This window comes from Bacillus rossius, chromosome 16 (genome assembly GCF_032445375.1).
Source record: "Bacillus rossius redtenbacheri isolate Brsri chromosome 16, Brsri_v3, whole genome shotgun sequence".
In the NCBI taxonomy this organism is placed as follows: domain Eukaryota; kingdom Metazoa; phylum Arthropoda; class Insecta; order Phasmatodea; family Bacillidae; genus Bacillus; species Bacillus rossius.
In genome coordinates, this window is record NC_086343.1 from 31,265,130 (window position 1) to 31,288,430 (window position 23,301).

Genomic DNA, 23,301 nt, shown 5'->3' on the forward strand with positions numbered 1-23,301 from the left:
CAAGTGACTTGATGTAAGCTTTTGGACATACGACATTGCTAAGCACATGTATGTCTGTAGAAGAAAACTACAAAAAACACAAATTACAAAAACACAAATAAAGCAAAAAATTGCTGTTGTCAGGATATAAACACCACACAATACTCTACAAAAGGAGTTTTTCTTTGTTTTGTTGACCATATTCCTGTTGTGGAGTAATGTGTGGTGTTTATATCCTGACAACAGCAATTTTTTGCTTTATTTGTGTGTTTGTCATTTGTGTTTTTTGTAGTTTTCTTCTACAGACATACATGTGCTTAGCAATGGCATATGTTAAAAAGCTTACATCAAGTCATGCACTCCCATTGCACAAATCTTTCGAAGATAATATACAGACAAGTGTGAAGGTATCCGAGTGCGGAAGTATTCAAGTGAGTAAGTGTGCAAGTGTGCTATAATTATATATATATATATATATATATATATATATATATATATATATATATACACCGAGCGCTGCTGTCATATAATTTTTTTTTTTTTTTTTTTTTTAGTGAGTAGTTTGGCAGTAAATGAGGTACAAAACGGAGGTTCACGCTTTGGATGTTCACAACTACAGCCTAAAAAAAAAAATACGAACACGACAAAAAACCGCGGAAAATAGTTTTACAGCAGTCTGAATCTCTATTTTAACCGGTCTAGCGATACGATCTTTTTTTCTTTAAGTTTTTTTTTACCTTACCGGTTGTAAAAAATATATATATATATATATATATATATATATATATATAGCGTAAAAAAAATAGTAGCCGTCGTTAAGGCAGTAGCGGCAGCGCGACGATCCCACGAGAGTGGAAGTGATCACGCGTAGAGCCAAGGTCGCCGGACCGCCCCAACTGGCTGTCGCCCAAGGACGCAGCAGCCTGCTCCCGAGTCGCGGAAATCTCCCGGCACAAACAACCAGCACGCAAACACTCCAGCCTATATAATAATATGATAAATGCCTCAAAATAACTAAAAAAATCTGCACACCGATATCTCACTGCGCAGATAGCTAAAGATCAAGGCCCACAAATTAAAAAAAAAGTTTGCGTGTAAAAATAAAATTCCATAGATAAATGGATAAACTGGACGAACTCTACTATATATTTATCCGTTTACACGGATACGAATAAAGCAGCCACAAGGCAAATACATATATATTTGTATCATTTAATTAAATGTATTTGTAACATATTGTTACGAACGCAGACAGGACCGCGACGCGCGCCAGGTTCGGCCACTGACGTCACGCGCCATCGACTTACGTAAGGCATGCCACGCGTGCCTGGCCGGATTACAAGGGTCCTCGCTACCCCCTTCCCCCTCCGCTAACCCGCGCACCGTCCCGCCTTTAGCGGCCTGGTAATTCCGGGGCTTACAGAGGCCGCCGCGGGGAGTGGCGTGAATAAGCGTCGCTGTTTCTGGGAGTTTCGGGCGTCGGGTCGGCTCGGGATCATGCAACTCGTCACAGCCGCTCTCGTCCCTTCGAGAAGGACGCCGCGGGTATATAAGCCGCGATGCCGGCCACCGCGGGAGTTTCGAGAGTTCCGAGAGATCCACGAGCGAAGGGAAGTGCGACATCGGCGAAGAGGGTGAGAGACCCCGAGAGTGGCTCGACGCGGAGTTAGACTGGATCGTGTGAGAGTGCGACTGAGTGGCGCGAGACTGTGTGTGTGGACAGGAGCGAGGTGAGGGGTGAACCACTGTCGAGCCTAGCTCCAGCGAGGAGTGCGAACTGCGGTACTTGACAGACATCGAGCGACTTGAGAATAAACATTTTTTTAAGTTAAAGTTATTGGTGATAAGAAATTTTAAGTATAATTATTTATCAGTAATAAAAATATTAGTAATTAATAAAATAGAATTAGGCTGTCTCCAACGAAACCAGTTCCACCACATTTTACTCATAACAATATTATAAACCAATTTCATCATTCTGCACTCCTTATAAACTTTAACTTGGCAAAAATCTCACATTCCTCCGTGCATGAAATTTGCTTTAAAAAGGGGTACAAAGTTTTTTCCTTCAACTATTCACATAGAGATGTACAGATTAAGCGTAGATGCTGTAGCCACGGCACTGCAATGACAGGTTTGATAATTTCGCTAACTGCAGACAGCCTTTTACTGGCCACGTTCGACCGGCCGCTGTGTCCCTTCTGGGGCGAGACCCGACGCGCCAGTTCGCGATTAAATAACGTAGTTTAACTGACAACGAGTATTGTTAATGTGCGCTCGGCAGAGCAGTTCTATGCGCACGCGCTGACAGGCAGCCGCAGACCAGCGAATGAGGTCTGGAAGCCTTCTTTTCACAGACGAGAGAGCCAAACGCCCGATCGTACATCTTCGTTTTTTTTTGTTCATTGTAACTCATGATAACTAATGGTCAATTAGGTTAGGTTAGCTACATTATAAATACTTTAAAACATTGTGGACGGTTGATTTGGTTAGGATAGCTACATTAAAGATACTGTGAAATCATGTAAACAGTTTCCTAGCCCTGGATATAGCTACATATTAAAAAGTTATTTGCTAAGCAACCATAAAATGATTTTACAGTATTTTTAATGTAGCTATACTTACCTAATATAACCAACCATCCACAATGTTTTAAAGTTTTTTTAATGTAGTTAAACTATCCTAATCGATCGCAAAATTTAATGCCACACCGGTTTATACAATGAGATAGAACGAAAAAAAAAGCGAGCATGAACTTCGGGGAACTTCGGGTGTGGCTCTCTCGTCTGTGAAATGAAGGCTTCCCGAATTAGTTCGCTCACTGCCAGCTTTGAATATATATACTGTATAGAAGTCGCCAGCCCAGGTTAAAAATTCTAATACGGTTTTGAGGTAGTTGGTTAATTCACCGCCGCAATCGCCACCATCTCTAGGGCATCGACTTGTGGTGGTCCCTAGCGGACAAGTGTCGTACTCTTCAAGCACCCCTTCCCCCTCCTGTTGAACGACGTTGAGCTGCAGTGAATGATGGATGAGGGGTGCGGGGAATGACAGCGGGCGACAGCGCTGCACTCTAACGTGTAAATAACAACTAAGACGATACAGGGCGTTACGGCAGCGCACTGCAGCGGTGAAGTTCCCAAGCTGCTCATTATACGCTTATGAAAAACGTAGAGTAAATCCTATCCACTCGCGACTTCTATACAGTATATATATATTCAAAGCTGCCAGGGATACCAACCCAGACACGCACACACACCAGTAGCTCCCGACCCCAGCATGGCCAACTCTTCCTTCCCCGACCAACTATTCTTCATGACCATGCTTCTTGTCCTGTTATGTACTGAACCTGCCTGCTCAGTGTGTCTCATCCTCTGATCGCAATGGGCATTCTAATGGGCTTTAACTATCTCTTTCAAACGAACGATATCTGCTTTGAGTAGGGACTGGAAAAATTCGCGGTTTCAATGACCACTAGGATAGACTCCACGATTCTCTATGTACTCGCCCGAGTATCACTATCACCTGGTCATTGGCTACCGACTCGGGACACCTGTTTACTGCGATTTTTATGATTCGATACTTCTTTTGTTGAGTGTTTATGCCATTGGCTCAGAGTCCTTCAGGTAAACTGCGGTCCAATCACTGACGCAGCACTAAGCTAAACGAGTTTGGATTCCAGCCTGTCTCGAAAGGAATCCGCGAATTTTCCCGGTCTCTAGCGCTATTAGCGCTGTCCCTGTCTAGGTGTGCTCCGTTTCCAGATGCACTTAGACAAGCACGAAAGTTTCAGTCACAACTGTATAATGTGGGCAGGTCACGGGTGAGGTCAGGTGACCTTCCGCGCCCACGGGACTGGGTGACGTCACTGGGCAGCAGAGCGAAACAAGAACTGGCCAGTTTTCCCTTTCGCGAGCGGCCTCCACGCCTTCTCGACAATACACGCTGGACTTGAGCGTTTCTTTGGGAAGAGAAGTAATACGCCGTGCACCTTCGAGCTCGTACGGGGATTCATGAACACTATTCATTTTCATTTTACACGCTTTATATTAGCTTCACCTGTGTGTTTGTATGTTTGTAACCGACTCCTTTGGCTGCGATTTTTGACCCACTTTAAACAACCAGATTTCATTCAAACTTTGTAGATTTATCGAGGACCGATGACAATACACTAATTTGATAAGATAAATCCATTATTCAATTTGCAGAATAAGATTTTGGTCAATTTATATAATTTCACAATATTTAGTAGACTTTGTTTATATCGCGCCAAAGCAAAATTGAAAGAAAAGAGTTCGCACATTGTAAAGAAAACCATTTCGCTCATATGCGAACTCTTTTCTTTCAGTTTGTCTTTGGCGCGATATAAACAAAGCCTACTAAATATTGTGACATTTAATTAAATGAAAAGTGAGAGTGGGTTATGATTATTTATTTTATGGTCTTAAATGGTTACCAAGTCCAGAACCACGATAAAACAAAACGTATGTTAACTAACGCTAAATTAAATAAATATGAAAACATCTCTCAGATAGGGGAGGCCCGGGCAAAGTGAATAGCCTGGGCAAAGTGAAAAACGGTTAGTTTACCAATATGGCCAGAGATGGCACCTCGATACAGTGCCTACACGTAGTGACATCTGCAGTGCTTTCGAGGAACTCAGAGGCGTGTCTGAGAATCCATTGTGTGCTACGCTATGCAACAAATTGTGTTTTTCATATTTTCGATGAAATATTTTCGCTGTAAGTATTTAGATATATAAATTTGATAAAAATAACTTTCATGTACTGTTATATTTGATGTAAAATGCAATTTTTTGTGCTTCATTTACTACTAGGCACATATTTCATTGCATTTGTTTACAGATTCAAAATTTTTTTTTCAGTTTATGATGCGTAAACGGGCAAAGCGAACAGGGCAAAGTGGATAGTTGTTCACTTTGCCCGGATTCTTGGATCGAACGTTAAAATCATACAAGTAACTTTTAAAGGAATATTGTTATGTTATGTCATAAATAATTTGATTGTGTATATTTAAAAGCTTACACATAAGTTAATAGAAAGCTGAAATTTGTTCTGAACAGGCCATTGTTTGAACAATTAAAAATTTGGAAATATTTGGTTTTTTCTCGCATAACACATTCTAATTAAGTGTTAATTAGGTACCTATTGGAAACATTTAGTAGCTTACCTAGCTGAAAGGAAGACATTTATTTTGTTTGCCTAAATGTTTATGTACCGTTACAAATTCACCTGGTTTATTGAGAAGTACTGTCTTTTTGGTAAAAAAGCTACAACCTGTAACCATAAAGAATGAATATCATATTTTAAATTTTAATATTCAAATACTAGTGAGGGATAAATTTTGTTTTTACTTATTCTTAATAAATTTTAGGCCAATGATTCTAGGGAATACTTTTTCTTTTTTTCTTTTAATAACAAAGAGTTCTTATAGTTTATTTCAATATTGCCACTGCACCATTTGCATATCAATAAACTCGCCGAATACAAAAAAATTAACAAAAATGTTTTGTTAGACCAACATAGGTATTTATAGAAATTTGGTTAGGCCTACAGCTATAGTTATGAATGATCCTATAATTTAATTTCAATTTAAACACATATATCTCTATTTTATTAATTCATGATTTATATCTTTATTGTTTAATTTTATTTTAATATTGCAATTTAAAGAGTCAAATGCTATAACAACTAATTTTACAGGAAATCTATTATTTTTAATATGTAGACTACAGGTGCCTAAGCTGCCCTTATATTATTTATATTGTTATTTCAGATGGTCTATAAATATTCAAGAAAAACCAACCAGGGTAGCTGGAATGAAGCTGATATGAAGAAAGCTATTCAAGAAGCTGCACATGGTTCTTTGAACTCTATAGCTTCTAAGTACAGCATTCCTTATGCAACTTTGTACAGGCATGTAAAATCAGGTTCATCTGAAAACAAATTAGGAAGATTTAGAACTGTGTTTAGTAAAGAACAAGAAGATCTGCTCGTCGAATACCTACAAACCATGGATAGTTTGTTCTATGGTCTAACGAGAGATGAGTTCAAGAAACTTGCTTTCGATTTTGCCGAGAAAAATGCAGTTTCTCATCCTTTTCAAAATGGAAGAGCGGGCGATGAATGGCTGGTAGGGTTTATGAAGAGGCATTCAAATCTATCTCTTCGTTCTCCAGAACCAACTTCGATTGCTAGAGCTAGGGGATTTAATCGTCAGCAGGTAACTCGATTGTATGATCTCTTGTGGCAACTCATACAGAAGCATCAGCTTGAGGCATATCGTATTTTCAATATGGACGAAACGGGAATACAAACTTCAACTAACAAACCACCCAAAATTATGTCAACTACAGGCAAAAAACAAGTGGGCATAATAGCTAGCACTGAAAGGGGAAGACTGACAACTGCTGTTTGTTGCTGCAATGCGGCTGGCTCTTTTATTCCACCATTTCTCATATTTGCGCGAAAACGCATGCAGGAAAGATTACTTGATGGTGCTCCTCCAGGCTGTCAGGCTTCTTGTACAGACAATGGCTGGATCAATGGAGATGTATTTCATCAGTGGATTCAGTTCTTTGTTGAACAAGTTCGTCCTACTCAAGAGAGGAATGTTCTGTTAGTTCTTGATAATCATGAATCACACAAAAACATAAGAGCTTTAGATTTTGCCAAAGAAAATCATGTTGTGTTACTCTCATTTGCACCTCACACAACACACAAACTGCAGCCGCTAGATATCGCAGTCTATGAGCCTTTGAAATCGTGTTTTGAACAAGCGATATGCACCTTTCAAAAAAACCATCCAGGAAGGATTGTAAATCAATATGATATTGGTAAACTGTTTTCGTCTGCTTATCTGCGAGTGGCTTCTGCTCAAAATGCAATTAGTGGATTTCGATCCTCAGGAATTTGGCCCTATAATCCTGATATTTTTTCTGATGTTGATTATGCTCCAGCTTCTGTTAAAGATAACTCAGAACCTACATGTGTTTCAGATCTTCGGAATAGTCATTCTGAAACAGTTTGCTTCTCAGCTCCTGAGCCAGTTTGCCAATTTCGTGATTCTGCTCCTGATGTTCGCTGTGGTCAGTCAGACACTGCTAGTCTTCTTGTCGCTTTACCCACTCCTTGTTCATCTGCACTTTCTTCTTCTCTTCAGTCTGAAACAGCAAAACTTGGGACTAGTTCTGATGTTAGATCACCATGTCAGAAAAATAAATCACAATCTAGTTACAGTCCGCATGACGTTCGACCGCTGCCAGTTGTTTGCAGGCCTGAAGGTAATAAACCCAGACGCAAAAGAAAGTGCCAACGGTCTGAAATTCTAACTAGCACCCCTATACGATATGAGCAACGAGAAATATTTGACAAAAAGGGAAGGAAAGGTACTGGAAAGGTAAAAATTAAACTTAATAATCGCCTTTCTGAAGAACCAGCAAGAAAGACAAGAAGAGTTTCTACACCAAAGTTTTCCTGCCAAGTGTGTGAGGAACCCTACACCGAGCCACCAGAAGAGGACTGGATACAATGCTCCCAGTGTACCATGTGGAGCCACGAATCATGCACAAGTTACAGTGGACATGGCTCATATTTTTGTGTGGATTGTTTTGACTAAGTTTTTTAAATATTTTATTTGTTCATTTTGCCCGGGTCAGTAATCCACTTTGCCCGGGCATAGCGGGCAAAGTGACTAAAGTGAACTTATTGAAGTTAACATTTTTAATGTGTTGCTGTTACTTTCTTATGAACTCTTAACTTGTTTACAGTAAGCACCAAACAGTAAAATAATATACCCAGTTAAAGATTTTTAGCTACATGGATATTTATTTTAACTGTATTGCTCTTAAGTTAAGTTCTCCACTTTGCCCGGGCCTCCCCTACTGCAATGATATTAAAAATAAGTGAACGAATATTAGCAAGTTAACATAATACTTTTGTAACTAACACAGTAAAAAAAAAAAAATTGTTCTAATTGCCATTGTGAATAAAAACAAACTTGTTTTTCCGAACTTTTACAGGAAAAATATGTTTAAAAAACCTGCCTAAAACTATAATTTTATAATTGATAAAAATCATGTTAGGTCATTGTAAATGTAATACAAATTAACAAATAAATAATATCAGAAGCCTCTCCTGTTAGTTTTGACATTTCGTCTTCTGTAAAGACTCGTGTCTTGCGCCGAGCTGGTTAGTTCATTTTACGGTTATTACTTATATTTACTTATATTACTTATATTTGTATTATAATTAGTTCCTCAAGAACTGTCGCATTTTTGTAGGGTCACGTTTTTTTCATATGAGATTTTTACCGCCTGCTAAACTTATTTTCGTGTTGTGAAATGTCACCCAAGTGAAGATAATTATGAACACTTCGTGAATTTTTACCCCTATAAGATAACATCTATTAAACACCTTTTGAGATTACTTGAGTCACAGCATAACATGCAAGCGAGCTATTGCTATAAAGTTTCAAAAACAATGTCCTGATCAGAATATGTAATAACCAAAGTATTACTAAACACCAAGCTTTAAATATTTGCTTTTAAAAAAACCTATAGCTCTGATAATGGATTTTAAATCATTCTTTGTGACCGAATTAAGTTCACGCAGTATCTCTTAAAAGATTTCGTTTCCACGGTAATTTTTTTTTCGTCGTGTGTATGAGCGTGATCACTAGTTGATATAGAGAGAAAAGTGTAAGCAATGGGAGGATTGGTGTTAAGGGGCCCGCCTCGTCAGGTGTGTATGTGTTAGTGAGGCGGGATGATAAGCGCGACGCTCGCTGGTGCTTCTAGCGCAGTGTCTCCTCTGGACTGGCGCGCAGTCTTCTCGTCGAAACAGGATAACTGTGAATTTTGAGCGGTGACCCTAACACTATACTGCGGAGAAATGAAGATAAAGGTGTAATGCAAGTCCTTTGAGTGCTTTCAAGAATCTTTACTGGTTGTTTTAGGCCTAATAATTACTCCGAAAACATGCGATCTAGCTATTTTAACTATTCTAAAAATATGGTTTAGAAACTTAATTCGGAATCAAAAGTACTTTTAGGCCCTCAGCGAACTCTTAAATGCTTTTCGCAAACAGATCCCACTAGGATATCTCGAGTAGTTTTGAAATCGATGTGTTTTCCCTGAAGCTCTGCGCACCGTGTGTGTGTCCGGGCAGGTAACCAGCTTTCTGCGTAAAACTGAAGATGAGAAATTTCAACAGATTTTTAACAGTGTAGTGTACACGTGTTGTCGCACGATTGGAAGTTACAGTAAATATACGGAAATTTTATCAGAGAACGCCTGTCGAATAAACGAAGCGATAATTTATAGCTTCAGAAAATTGGATCTTGTTGGAAACTACGTCGGCCTCTGACTGCTAGTTGTGTGTTCCATATTAAACTGAAGGAATGAGAGTATGTTTGCAGTGTATTTAACAATTTTCTCAAGTTGGTCGCTGTTATGGACGTGTGTCGTGAGCTAATGATCTATGCAAGAAAACCAATAGCCTGTAATAATTTTACAAAGATATCAGTAAATCTACGAACGTTCTCGGATAATTTGTAACCACTTCTAAACGTATGATTTTTATGGGGAAAATATGTAGTTTGTGCAATCGAATTTTAACCGTTGGCGAAGGCTTCGCATAAAGAAATGAAACTGCCAGCCTCGTATTAAAATACTGCTTTGACATTCTTCATAAGTACTTAATGTCTGAAACTTGGTGTGTAGCTCAGTTTTGTGTACGAGGTGTACATGCGCGGCAAGAACTGCTGTACAGCTCTGCTCTGCGCTCCCCTCCCAGACATGAGCCACAGGAACAGAGCCACAGGAACATGAGTGTCGATGTTCGATGCACGCCCTGCCTTAGGGCCCGCTCCACAACGATGAGGGATCGTTAAAAATAAAAAAACGGATCACGCTTGTACGATGCACGAAAACGTGACAAATGACAACAGATTTTACATTTACGAGAAAAAAATTTAGTTCAAGAAAACAAAAACAAAAAAAAAACCAAATGAGATAGAGAACATAACACGCTAAGGATTTACAATTATTTTTGACGCGATAACGTCTTATAAATCGATGAACGCCGTCTGCACGCACGAAAAAAGCATGACTCATTGTCACGTTCCGCCTGAGCCGAGCGTGCAAGAACCGGCCAACTACCGTGCGAGAAAATCTTCTATAATATCAAACAGGTTAAGGCGGGCTTTTTTAACTAATTGTTCGTGATTATATTTAAACAAATTATTTAAATTAAATTTGCAAAAACTGTAAATACTATTTGAAAATTAAGACGTATGCGATTTTTCATCAATGTTTTCTTATGACGTTATCACGTAAAATTGTCGTCCGTAAACCGACTTTACAGACAATCCCCCCCTCCTTTTTTAAAATAAACCACACACATTACTAGCGTTCTTAAAAGTATCTTAATTATTTTTTTCAATGTATTTTAAACGTAAACTAACATGGCTTCTTCTTTGGTGGCACGGAGTAACGTAAATGAAGAGCTGGGCATCGCTGAGCTAATCCGTGTGGGGGGCCTGGTTGGCAGGCTTGCCATTGTAGTTAACCTGTTCCGTGAGATCCGTCCACGGGGGAGACACTCTAATTACCGAGACTGAGACCTAGTTTTTTGAAGTAGTTATGGGCCCGTCCGCCAGACAGTAGTTTTCATAATATATTGCTGACATAACTACATTAATTTATTAGGAGAAGTAATGTACAAGCTATTATCAGGCAAACAAACCAGTGAAAATTCACTCTATTTAGGTAGCCACTAATTTTGTGGTGTGTAATACAATTAGTTTTTGCACCTCCTACTCCTTTATTTATTACATGAGGGTTTATTACAAAACAGCATTCAGTATTTTCGCATCGATTTGCGCCGCCAATGAGATAACTTAATATAACCAAAAAAACGTATTAACTAAAAAAAAAACTTTGTATGAGAACCTCTATTCCGATTTTTTTTATTTTCTTGAAGTTCTGGGTCCGCCCAACAGATATCGACACATGTCGCGTGAAACGTGGTTTCAGTTTCCACTGTAAGAGTCGCACTTCTTTATTTCCCTCCTTGTTCTGTGAGATCCGTCTCCGCTCCCGTGCCATGGTGGAACGGGTCTCTGTGATGACGGACGCCCGAGCAGGCCATAGGACACCCAGCACACGGGCAGCCTTCTTTTCACAGACGAGAGAGCCAAAACCCGAAGTTCCCCGAAGTTCATGCTTTTTTTTTTTCCGTATCTTTAATGTAGCTATATTAACCAAATCAACCGTCCACAATGTTTTAAAGTATTTGTTATGTAGCTACCCTAACTTAATTGACTATTGGTATCCTTTTATCAACACCGCCATATTTATTTACAATGAACAAAAAAAACAACCGAAGATGGCTCTCTCGTCAATGAAAAGAAGGCTGCCATCAGCACACGGGCCAGGCACCAGAGTTGGGCGGTGGGGCGACAGGCCTCCAGTGACAGAGAGGTACATTTTTTGTTGACGTGCAACACCTCAGCTCCCAGTTCGCGGCGTTTGGTGCGAGTAATTAGGCGAGAATGGAACGGAAGTCGCATGCAACGGAAATGTTTAACAACCACGGTGCCGCTATCTGTGGCGGATGGCGCGGACCAAAGTTGACAAAACCAAAGGTAAAACTTTGTAGTATTAACTTTTTAACTAATTTTAACATGATGGGACGTATTTTAATAAAATTCCTTGTCGAAAATCAGGTCCAAAACCGGGGTTTAGTATTCGTCCAAAGCTTTTTTTTTTTTTCGTTTTTATCGGAAAAAATTGTTTATATATTAAAAATATTTTCGTTCTGCAAAACGAATGATTCCAGCCGACGTAGTTGCTTCGGCAGCGAATTACAGAGTAAACTACGTGTGATACGTGTCGAGAAAATTTAGATGAAAAAAATTTGCGTACATTTTTTTTTTAACATTTGACATTATTTCAAAGCATTTCACGTAAAATTTCGAGTCCAGAGTTTCGTATTATAAGTGTATGTATTCGCAACAGGAGAACACATTAATTTGCTCGTTAGCGAGGTTAGACGGTGCACATTTCTGGTGAATACTGAGAGACTCGCTCACATTATTATTTTTTATTCGAGAGAGTATATCTATGTTTTCGTGTGTTAGAAATTTTATTCAATAGTCAATAGTCAATGTTGCTGCTCTGGCAGCGAATTCTAGCGGCTGGTGCGGAAACTATACGCGTGATTCACGTCAAAACACAATTTTTCGTTTTATTTATCACGACATTATTATATAGAATTATACGTTAAATTCCGCGTCCGAGTTTCGTATTATAGGTAAGTGTAAACGCAGCTTGAGAACACGTGAATTTGCTTGCTACCAAGGTTAGATGGTACACATTTCTGGTTAGTACTGAAAGATACCCGCAAACAATTTTTTATTATTATTCGCAGGGGGGAGGAGCGTGTTAATTTTTTTTATCTCTCATTTAAAGTTGTATTAACACATAAAAAGTTCAGTATTATTCGAGAACACGAAACTTTAGACAATATTTGATGGCATGGTTAACAAAAAAAATGCAAAGCCCGTGCCACATTTATTCCTTCTATTCGTGAGGGTATATATCCTATGTTTTCGTGTGTTAAATTCTTTTTCTTCTTCTTTCATTAAAAGTTTTATGAAAACAAACAACAGTGTTTGAGAATATGAAGATGTGGACAATAGTTGACGGTGTGGTTTACGAAGGAGGTTGCCCTGGGGACACCCCGAGAAGGGTTTATTATTTTTATTTTTCCTGACCTAACTTAAAGCTACGAGCGTGCGGGAGAGATCTGGGTTAGGGTAGACTCTAAGTAGCCTTCAAATAATTGTATTCGGCTACTTGAACTCTAGTTTCAAATAGCCTACTTACTATTGCTTCTTTATTTGGAATGAACTGTTAGTATGAACATAACTCGAGACCGTACCAAAAAAAAAATTTGTAAATGTCCGAGGCAGCGGTGGACTCGTGGCGAGTTCGAACGAGGAGTGCTAGTTATAAAATCAAATTTGAAAAAAAAAAAAGAATAAAAAAAAGGTTGAATTTTGAAAAGTAAAAAAATTTAACATGGCGGCCGGGGTCAATTCAAAAGTCATCCAAGATGGCATTCGTGATGTCTCAGGCCAGAGGCATAGCCAGGGGGGGAGGGGGTTTAGGGGTTCAAAACCCCCATCCCCCCCTTAAGCACCAAATGTTTAATTAATTTCTTATTCATCACTCAAACAAATTTCATATTAAAATTAATAAAAATTTTACCATTACAATATTTAAATTTAAGTACCGAAAACAGCTAAAATAGCACTATTTTACACCCTTAAAATCCAAATTTTCACGCCCCCCCATCTTTAATACGGGAGGGGGGGGGGGCATGCTTCTTAACCACCCCCCCATACACAAATCCCGGCTACGCCACTGTCTCAGGCCGAAGCCCACACGCTCTGGTCACGCGGGAGAGGCAGCATGCATCACGTGCCAGGAGGGGGATCGGCCCAGCCACTCGGCCACTCACTCTGCACGGCCCACAGCGTGAGGTTGTCCAGGTGCCGCACGAAGAGGCGCGAGTGGTTGCGGCACTGGCCGGCGGGCATGTGCGGCGAGGCCGCCACCAGCACGGGCAGCAGCGGCGGGTCGGCGTACCACGGCGCCACCGCCGCCACCGGCGCCACCAGCGCCACCAGCGCCACCAGCCACGTGGCACCCCGCATGGTCTCCGGGCCGGTCGTCGCGAGACTGAAGCGCGCTCCCAGGGCGGAGCAGGTCTCCGGAGCGCGAGGTCGCCGGCCTTCCAGCCGTCAGCCTTGGGCCGCGGCGACGTCCAACATAACCTCCACCCCTCCTAGCGCCCCACTCCTCTTCCGGAACCATCCCGCATGTCTTACCTGGGCCCAACCTATCTAGTTTTAAAACAGGCGGGTACTGGAAAAAAATACCCACTAGGACAGACTCCACGATTCTCTATATGTACCTACTCGGGCAACTAACACCTGGTCATTGGCTACCGACTCGGGAGACACCTGTTTAACTGCGATTCTTATGACTCGATACTTCTTTAGTTGAGTGTTTATGCCATCGGCTCAAGAGTCCTTCAGGTAAAATTGCGGTCCAATCACTGACGCAGCATTAAGCTAAAAATGAGTTTGTGATCCCAGCCTGTCTCGAAAGGAATCCGCGAATTTTTCCTGTCTCTAAATACAGGATGGTCAGTGAGGGGAGTTATTAAAGGCTGGCCAATCCCCCTACTAGCACGTGATGCGTGCTACCCCTCCTGCATGGTTCACAAACTGCATGATTAGAGCGTGTAGGCTTCGGCCTGAGACGCACTTAGTCTTCCTTACCCAGACCTCTCCCTCACACTCGTTCGGACCTTTAAGTTAGGTTAGGAAAAAATTAAAAAAAAAAAACCTCCTCGGGGTCTTCTCAGGGCAACCAGAACCCCCCTGGCGCGGCTTTTTTTTAATTTCTCTTCAGTAAAGCTTATTATGAATTTAGTGGAATTAACCAATAATGGGAATACGAAAGGGCAAGAAAAAAAATAAACCTGACGTCTGAAATCGAGCTTTAAGACATACAGGATATTATCCCAAAATATTAGTTGGGATGTACATGTACACAGTTTATCTTGTGGCGGACTCAGAAACAGGTTCCCCCCAATCAGCGCAGCCGGTGTGTGATGAAGATCACAGTAGTAATGCAGTAGTGATCCATGCTTCCCGGAGGCAGTTCCCAGAAGAGTCCAGGCCGGCGATACGGCGGACACGCAGCCACGCTGGAATTCATTTTTTGACGTGACAACGTCTAATAAATCGATGAACGCCGGCTGCACGTACGAAAAAGGATGACTCATTGTCCCGTTACGCTCATTGTACGCTTGCGCCGCATCTATCTCTCTTCCACTCGATTGGAACAACCATCGATTTGATCTTTTTGAGGCACATTAAACTTGAAATACTCCCATTCGTTTCCTACTTTTCCTATCATCGTCCTATCCTTAACAGAATAACGCAGATTGGAAGAAGTTAAATAGCAAACACGTATAAAAATTATAGTTAAAATAATCTGTTCGTTAAAGTAATAAATATATTTGAATTAATGAGGGCAAATAAAAGTAAATTTATCAATTAAATTGTAGATTTCATTTCACTCCTTCTTTGTATCCATAAAAAATAGTGATATTCAATAAAAATGATTCATTTTATTCATAAAATCATGCAATCATTTCATCAATGTTTTGTTATGACGTTGGCACGTTAAACTATCGTCCGTAAACCGACTTTACAGACAACCAATTTTTTTTGTATACGGAACAGAAATATTAATGTAAAATAATAGATATTTGTACATTTGTACAATTGTGTCTCTAAAAAATAGTGTCCTCGGTAATACAGGGATCGGATTCTTAAACAAGCATTTATGCTTTGATTTTTGTCCCAGTACCTCTAATAATTAAAAAAAAAAAATACGTCGCGTGAATGGCTTTCCAGTATCAACTGCGCACAATTATATAAGCATTAAAAACAAAATAAATTCTAGTTGTTGTATATTCGATTATATTTTCCATGTTTTTAAAAAAAGTTAAGCCTGAATATAGCATTAATAAGAATATGAAATTATGCGCCAATTTTCGTAAGAAATACTCAGTATTATTTCGAAAGAAAAAAAAAAGGGGTGGTCTGTAAAGTCGGTTAACGGACGGTAATTTTACATGATAACGTCATAAGAAAACATTAACGAAAAATTGCATACTTCTTAATATCCAAATATTATTTACAGTTTTTGCAAATTTTTATTCAAATGATTTGTTTAAATATAATCACGAACAATTAGTTATAGAAATAAACTGAAATCAAATCAATGTCAATAAATTGTTAATTTAAAATGACGAAATTGGACAAATATATCAAAATTTTTTAAATTGCTGCTTTTAAAAAGCCCACCTTAACCTGTTTGATATCATAGAAGATTTTCTCGCACCGTGGTTGGTCGGTTAATGCACGCTCGGCTCAGGCAGAACGTGACAATGAGTCATGCTTTTTCATGCGTGCAGCCGGCGTTCATCGATTTATAAGACGTTGTAACGACAAAAAACGCATTTCATAAATGAAAAAAAATAACTATAGGCATTTGTTGTAAAAATGTTACAATATATTTCTTGTAATATTACAAGCTATTTCTTGGCAACTGGTTTCAAAAGGAATCTTTTGTAAAAGTATAGAAAATATTTTTTTCTACGTGGACATGATGACCGGGCTAACTGAAGTCATGTTAACACCCTCCCGGCTAGCAGGATCGGCATGGGTGGTTGTCTAACCCCCAGGGGTAGACAAAGGTTAGGATTGGAGGGGATAATGGGTTGCAAATGACAGGAGAATATATTTGGTATAAAAGAGGGGCGTCTTAATAGGTCGTAATAAGAAATTTTGACGTCTATGCCAAGTTCCCAAGTGCCATGATGATCTACAGCTGATGAAATAATAATATAGTCTTCTTTGTTATAATAACTACCAGCACTTAAGTATTTGATTAGACTCAAATATTTGTAAGCGACCATATAAAATTTAAAACGCTAATTAAATTAAGTTCACACGTTATAGTACTATTCATAAATTTAATTTATTCTGTATAATTATTTCTGTTGCATAATAACCTTTTTTATAAATATGTCTTGAATTTTTTAATGTTCGACTAGTAAAATAAAAAAATTAACTTTATTTTGTTATTTCTTAAAAACTGATGTCATAGATTAAATCTTCCTACAAGTTGTTTCTGAAGGAAATTAATAAATTTTAAGTTAGGATTTTAAACACCTTCTCGGACTCTGATTTTATGCTAATAGTAAGTGTTTTTCCACGACGCGTCCAAACATTTGTATCAAATCATAAATAAGTCCATTATTGCAAGAAGGATGTTGTACAAGTGGTTACGGAACGGAAAATCGCCTTATCTAGGACCACCGTTGTCACCCCCCGTCCTCAAAAGGACGAAGTTATTCCGAGCAGTAAGCAATAATTGGGTATCAGACCAGTTGTATACAAGTTCTACGTGTTTTTTCAACGCTGCAATTATGAAACACACTTTTTTAACTGCAAATCACGAGTTAGCGGCTAGCTCAAGGGTGACAACATCAATGAAACAAAAAGGGGAGGGGGGAACAGCTCCCCTCTTCGAGTTGAAAAATAATAATAGGTGTGGTAACTTATGTAGGGGCGTTAAAAATTATACTTATTTTTTTATTTATCCGTTAAACTATTTTATATTAATCCGCTAAACTATTTTATATTAATCGCTACGAGAATAATTTTAAAGTGATTACATAACAATTGTAACAGAAAAATATTTTACAGCACAGTGGATATAGAGTATTTCATATGTACGTGTTTTCCGTAATCCTTACAGAGAAAAATAGTACTTCGTTTAAAGGAAAGGGAATAGATTTTTTCTTTCGAAATCAGACGCAGATATTAATTTTGCTTTAAGTTTGATTATGAAATGTGCAAAAAAAATTTAAAAAGTAGAACAATTATGTTTTAAGGAGTGGGATAGAAATATGCAGATAGTTTTTTGAAATAAGATCTAAACAATAATTTTACCCTTTTTTTCAACAACAAGAATGCATAATTTTACCAAGCAAGCCTAATACTAAAATTCTGCTTTAAAATGTGGGAAATGTGTTCGATTTGGTTTTCATTCTCATGTAAACAGAGGAATAGGTGTAGTTTTTTTTCTTTCTCGAAATCAGATAAGGATAGTTACTTTCTTATTATTTTTAATTTTAAGTGTACAAAAATATCCTTCAAATATTACAACAATTAGTTTTAAGGTAAGGGAAATGTGTAGACAGGTGGATGGATTTTTTTTAAACTAATTTGTAAAAGGAAGATGGCGTTATGCCGGGTGAACGCAAGCGAAAAATAGATCTGTCGTCTCGACCATTACGACCAATCCAACGGCCAGGGACTTGGACGTTCAACCACTCTCGTACAAAGAAATTCAAATGGGGTGCGGCTCCATCCTGTTTCCAAACAAAGTTAACTGGTTCACCTTCTACTAATTGAGGAAAAAGTCTTTCTTTAGCGGCGCTGCAGGCGAGTAAACAAAAAAAGCAGTACTCGCGCATGCGCTTATCTAAAACTGTTCGAGTTACTAATTAATTCTGACCTTGAAACAGCACTCTACAGCGCTTACAATTGATACTATCAAAATTTATAACTCGGACATTCTTTTATGGACATAACAGTCCAGGATAGTTTTTGCTGTCACGATTTATTCGGAATTTTGGAGCTGGCTGGCAGCCCTGCGCGCATCACGTGGCCGCCAATGACGCAAGACATGCCACACGCGTGCCTGGCCGGATTACAAGGGTCGTCGCTACCCCCCTCACCCCCTCCACTCCTCGTGCATGGTCCTGCCTCGGCGCCGTCAGCTGTCGCTGAGCGGCCTTGAGAATTCCGCGGGCCGTCGCGTGAGCTGACGACCCCCTTCTCGACCGTTCGGGCGTCGAGTCGTCATCAGCCCCTCTCGACCTTTCCAGAAGGACGCCCCTAGGTGGTTAAGGCCCCCGCCTACCCGGGCACACACACGGTCCGCAGAGCTTCAGGAAAAACAACGCGATTCCAAAACAACTCAAGATATCCGAGTGGAGTCTGCTTACTTACGGAAAGAATTTAAGAGTTCGCTGAGGGACGAAAAGTACTTCTGATTTCGGATTAAGTTTCTAAACCGTATTTGTAGAAGAGTTAAAATGGCTAAAACACATGTTTTCAGAGCAATTTTTAGGCGTAAAACTACCGGTACAGATTCCTGAAAGCACTTAAGGGACTTGCATTACACCTTTATCTTCATTTCTCGGCCATGTAATGTTACGATCACCGCTCATATGCACGACGAGAAGACTGCGCGCCAGTCCAGAGGAGACACCGCGCTAGAAGCACCAGCGAGCGTCGCGCTTATCATCCCGCCTCGCCGACACACACACACACCCCTGACGAGGCGGGGGCCTTAAACCGCGACGCCGGCCTCCGCGGGGGTTCCGAGCGAAGGGAAGTGCGACATCGGCGAAGAGGGCGAGAGACCCCTCCAGAGAGCGGCGCGACCCGGAGTTTGACTTGGCGACGGACTCGACGGAGTCTCGCGACGGTGAGTGCCGTGAGGAGTGCGAACTTCGGGAACTTGCAAACATTGAGTGACTTTACAAACATCTTTAAGAGTCAGTGATTTCTGTTTAGTGTAAATTTTTTAGTGATCGATAAAACTGTAATAATTCTCAATTGGGCTATCCATTACGAACCCAGTTCTCCCCACATCAATAAATCGTTAACAGTACACAGGTTCGTGCCACACCATGCTGTCCGCTGTCTGGAGGGTTTTCTGCTGGTGGGCTCATGCATATTGTGTAAACTTCATGTTAAACTTCCGTGATTGGTGCGCTTGCAGGTCATTCCATTCCCGTCGCAAGCTGAAATTTTACCTTCAACGCACCTAAAGAAGCATAATTTAAAATAATAAAACAAGAAACAAGACCCTGTAGTTAGAGAAATATTGTAACTGATTCTCTCAAACTACTGTCAAAATAATTTATTTCAATATTTTGTTTATTGTTTCGTTTTGCATGGCTCCATGGAAACTTCTCCCCGATGAACGAAAATGAATTCCGTAAAATGGTTAGGAAGAACTCGGTTTCAATATATATGGCACTTAGGCATTGTAGAGCGTTGAAAATACTCTCTCTATGCACAAAAACTAATACACTGTAAACTGTTCTTTGGTGAGAATAAAAAAAAAGCTTTAGAACGAAATAAAACTCAATCATTATCTACTATACATTAGAAAATAAAATAATACTATTTCAAACAAATAATTTTTGATGAAGTCTTTTTATTGAAACTTAATATTTACTTTTAGTTACAGAAGTTTACAAAGGTTGCAGGATAAGCCATATATACATACAATACTAATTATAACTCTGAAAAGGTAGTTTCACTATTTTAATGACATTGTAACCGGGCTTTTACTGCTCGTAAAGTTTATTTCATGTTACTTTGATGAAATTTTTAGTTCTCGAAAGTAGTAGCATTGGTACCCATTTTCCAACTAACACTTGCAAAGCAACATAATGATGTTTGTACACGAAAACTTATACAATTTAAATAACAACAGTGCCAGAAAGATAAGTAGACCATTGGTGATTCTATTGAGAAGTGTGAAATTTAAGATAATTTACATGGTAAGTTTATATACGTATCAAACAATAATTTAATTTGCAGAAAGTAGTTATTTATATGGTTTTTTCTTTGTATTTTTGTCTTAATATATTGTTGTTGTTTTTTTTAGTGGTAAAGGAACATTTTTAAAGTGGGAACATAATTTTAATACATTTTATAACGAAAAAAATTTCAAGCTTGAAATTAACTTAAAAAAAATAATTATTGACCTTTTGCAATTATTGAGCTTCACGTTAATAACGCACTGCGAACTTCACACTACTCATAAGTTATGTTCAAACCGTAGATTTGAGATCTCCTCGACCCTCGACACTCAAGCGCGAGACACAGCGATCAAGGCCTGATATGTCTCCAGGAAGTAACCTTCGAGACGTGTATCGCCCGGAAAACACATTCGCGTCCTCAGTCAAAACCGAACGAACGAGTTCTCAAACTGCTTAATCTATAAATCTCCTAACTCACTGCCTGTTTTCGACTAAATAAGACGTGTATTTTACCTATGTAGCCATAAACAAATGATCCTTCATAGCTTCAAGGCTGCATCCTGTGAGATACTAGCCGAGAAAGGATATCCGAACCCTACACTACCTGGTCTGTCTAAACTATACAGGATGTCCCATAGCTCAATTTCAAGCTGAGAAAAGTTTATAGGTCAGTAAAATACTGCCTTGCATAAAAGAAAATTCAAACAGTGTCGTAGTTATCGTGCAATAGACATTTTTTTCCAAACATTTTTAAATCCTCACCCTGCACCAAATTATTAGACACTGTGAATAAAATATTTGCTACACAATCATAAATTATCCTGCTACATATAAGATAACCATTCAAAATTTAACAGAACATACTATCCTTTCGGGGGAAAATAATTCGCTACACGACTTACGCGTTAACTATTTTAAAAACGGTAATTTTGACTATTCACGCTCTAATACAAAAAATTTCTAACTTAGCAAGTTATTTGCACTCTATTACTTTCCATACTAAGGGAGTTAAAGTGATTATTCGTTTTCTTATATACTTTCCTCTTTCCAAAGCCTTTATACCGATTAAGTAACTTGACAAATATATATGTATGCATTATATAATATGTATGCATTATATACGTATACATACTTTCGCAACTCCTAATTCACAACTCTAAACTCTCAATCTGAAGTAGGATCCTGAGTTAGCATTAGAATTTTGACTATTTGTATAGACATTTCCTTTAGGGTCATGTATCATATTTAAGCAATCATTAACCAAATAATTAATTCTTAGATTCCATTGAAGATATTGACAGACACTAGTAAATAAAGGTCTATTTTCAACGCATGATTATGCATGTTTCAGATATTAGAGTTTCCTAAAACTGTTATTATCCTTCCTATCTGTGTAGTTTTTTTCTTTTAACGCGCGCGTCTTTTGTGTATATTTCTGGAAGTAATTTGTGAAAAAAAATTATGAAAGTTTTCTAGCCTATAAAAAGGTAAGACAGTTTAGTTAATCATTGTTCATTGTTTTAGTGTGTAGGGACCATGAAAATAAAAAAAAATTATTGGAAATCACACCTTGGTAACGTCTGCAAAAGGTAGTCTTTATCCGGAATATAGGTACACAGAAAAAAAAAAAGTGAATTTTTACAAAAGATACCTTTGGAAACCAGTTGCCTATAAATGGTTTGTAACACTACAAGAAAAATATTTCAATTTTGTACAACACATGGCTATGGTTATTTTAGCATATATGAAATAGGTTTCTCGAGAGAACAATGAGTATTTATTACGAAAATTGGAGCGCAATTTTATATTTTAATTTATGTTTCATTCAAGCATAATTTTTTTTAACCATGGAAAAGATATTCCGATATTCAACAATTTGACTTTATTTTGTTGTGTCGTGCTTATTAATGCGCGCAGTTTATACTGTAAAGCTGTTCAGGGAACGGTTCACAGATAACTTAAACTATTTGAGGTTATGTGCCAACATAAAGCATAAATTCCCTGGTAAGAATCCGAACCTATCATTACTGCCAACACTATTATTTTGTAGTGGTACAGTTTCATTTGCGTAGATGTAGCTGTAATTTTACATGATTTTCCTGTTCCGTTCACAAGGAAAAGTGTACCCAATAACCGCCGACAGGCAGGTGTGTTGGAAAGCCTTCTTTTCACAGACGAGACAGCCAAACGCCATATTGTGCATCTTCGGGTTTTTTTGCTTGTTAATTGTAAATAAATATGGCGGTGTTGATAAAAGGATACTAATGGTAAATTAGGTTAGGTTAGCTACATTATAAATACTTTAAAACATTGTGGACGGTCGATTTGGTTAGGATAGCTACATTAAAGATACTGAAAAAAAAAAGCGAGCATGAACTTTGGGGAACTTCGGGACGTGGCTCTCTCGTCTGTGAAATGAAGGCTTCCCCATGTGTGTCGGTGCCCAGCAGCTGTGTGATTCAGTGACGAGGAAACAAGTTTTGAGGATCTCTCCTCCTATTTGATAACCCAGCCTTCATGCCTAAAAGGATTTTTAAGGCTGGGGCCCCTATGGACATGGATGCGGACGAGGAAACATGTTTTCGGAGGCCCGAAGGCCAACGCACCCGCCTTCCGCCCCTCCCAAATGTGCGCCCTTTAAGGGTAGATTGGGAGTCTGCTTACATATCTGTATAGTCCAGGGCCCCTTCCTACTGAACTATCAGATCCAGAAAACATGTCCCCTCCACCACTATGGAACCCATAGTGGCTTCTTAGGAATCTGTAGACTGAAATCCCCACATGGGGCAATATGCAGGTAAGGGTTCAAGTCAGGCGCATTCACAGTCCAGCAAAACCAACACCATAGTATATATATATATATAAGTCCATTACATGTCCTTTATATGCCATATATTGATTATGTATCCATTACATGTTATGTATATTGATTATATTCCTTATTTAGATTATATATTATTATACACCCCTATACAAATTACCAGACATGCTTCAGCGCCTGCTACCCATCAGCCATCCAGGTTTTGCCATAATTTGAGGACCATCCACTGGGGCCAGGTCCCATTAGGGCCCTGACTAACCA

General features: G+C 39.0%; 1 protein-coding gene across 1 annotated transcript in view; it reads right to left on the reverse strand.

Moving 5' to 3' along the window:
• The window catches only part of LOC134539934 (nose resistant to fluoxetine protein 6-like), a 66,088-nt gene extending 52,355 nt beyond the window's left edge, over positions 1-13,733 (reverse strand). The window contains exon 1 of the mRNA XM_063382298.1: positions 13,527-13,733. Within this exon, the coding sequence (XP_063238368.1) occupies positions 13,527-13,722 (196 nt within the window). The 5' untranslated portion in view covers positions 13,723-13,733. The remainder of the gene's footprint in view (positions 1-13,526) is intronic.
• Positions 13,734-23,301: the final 9,568 nt, after the last annotated feature.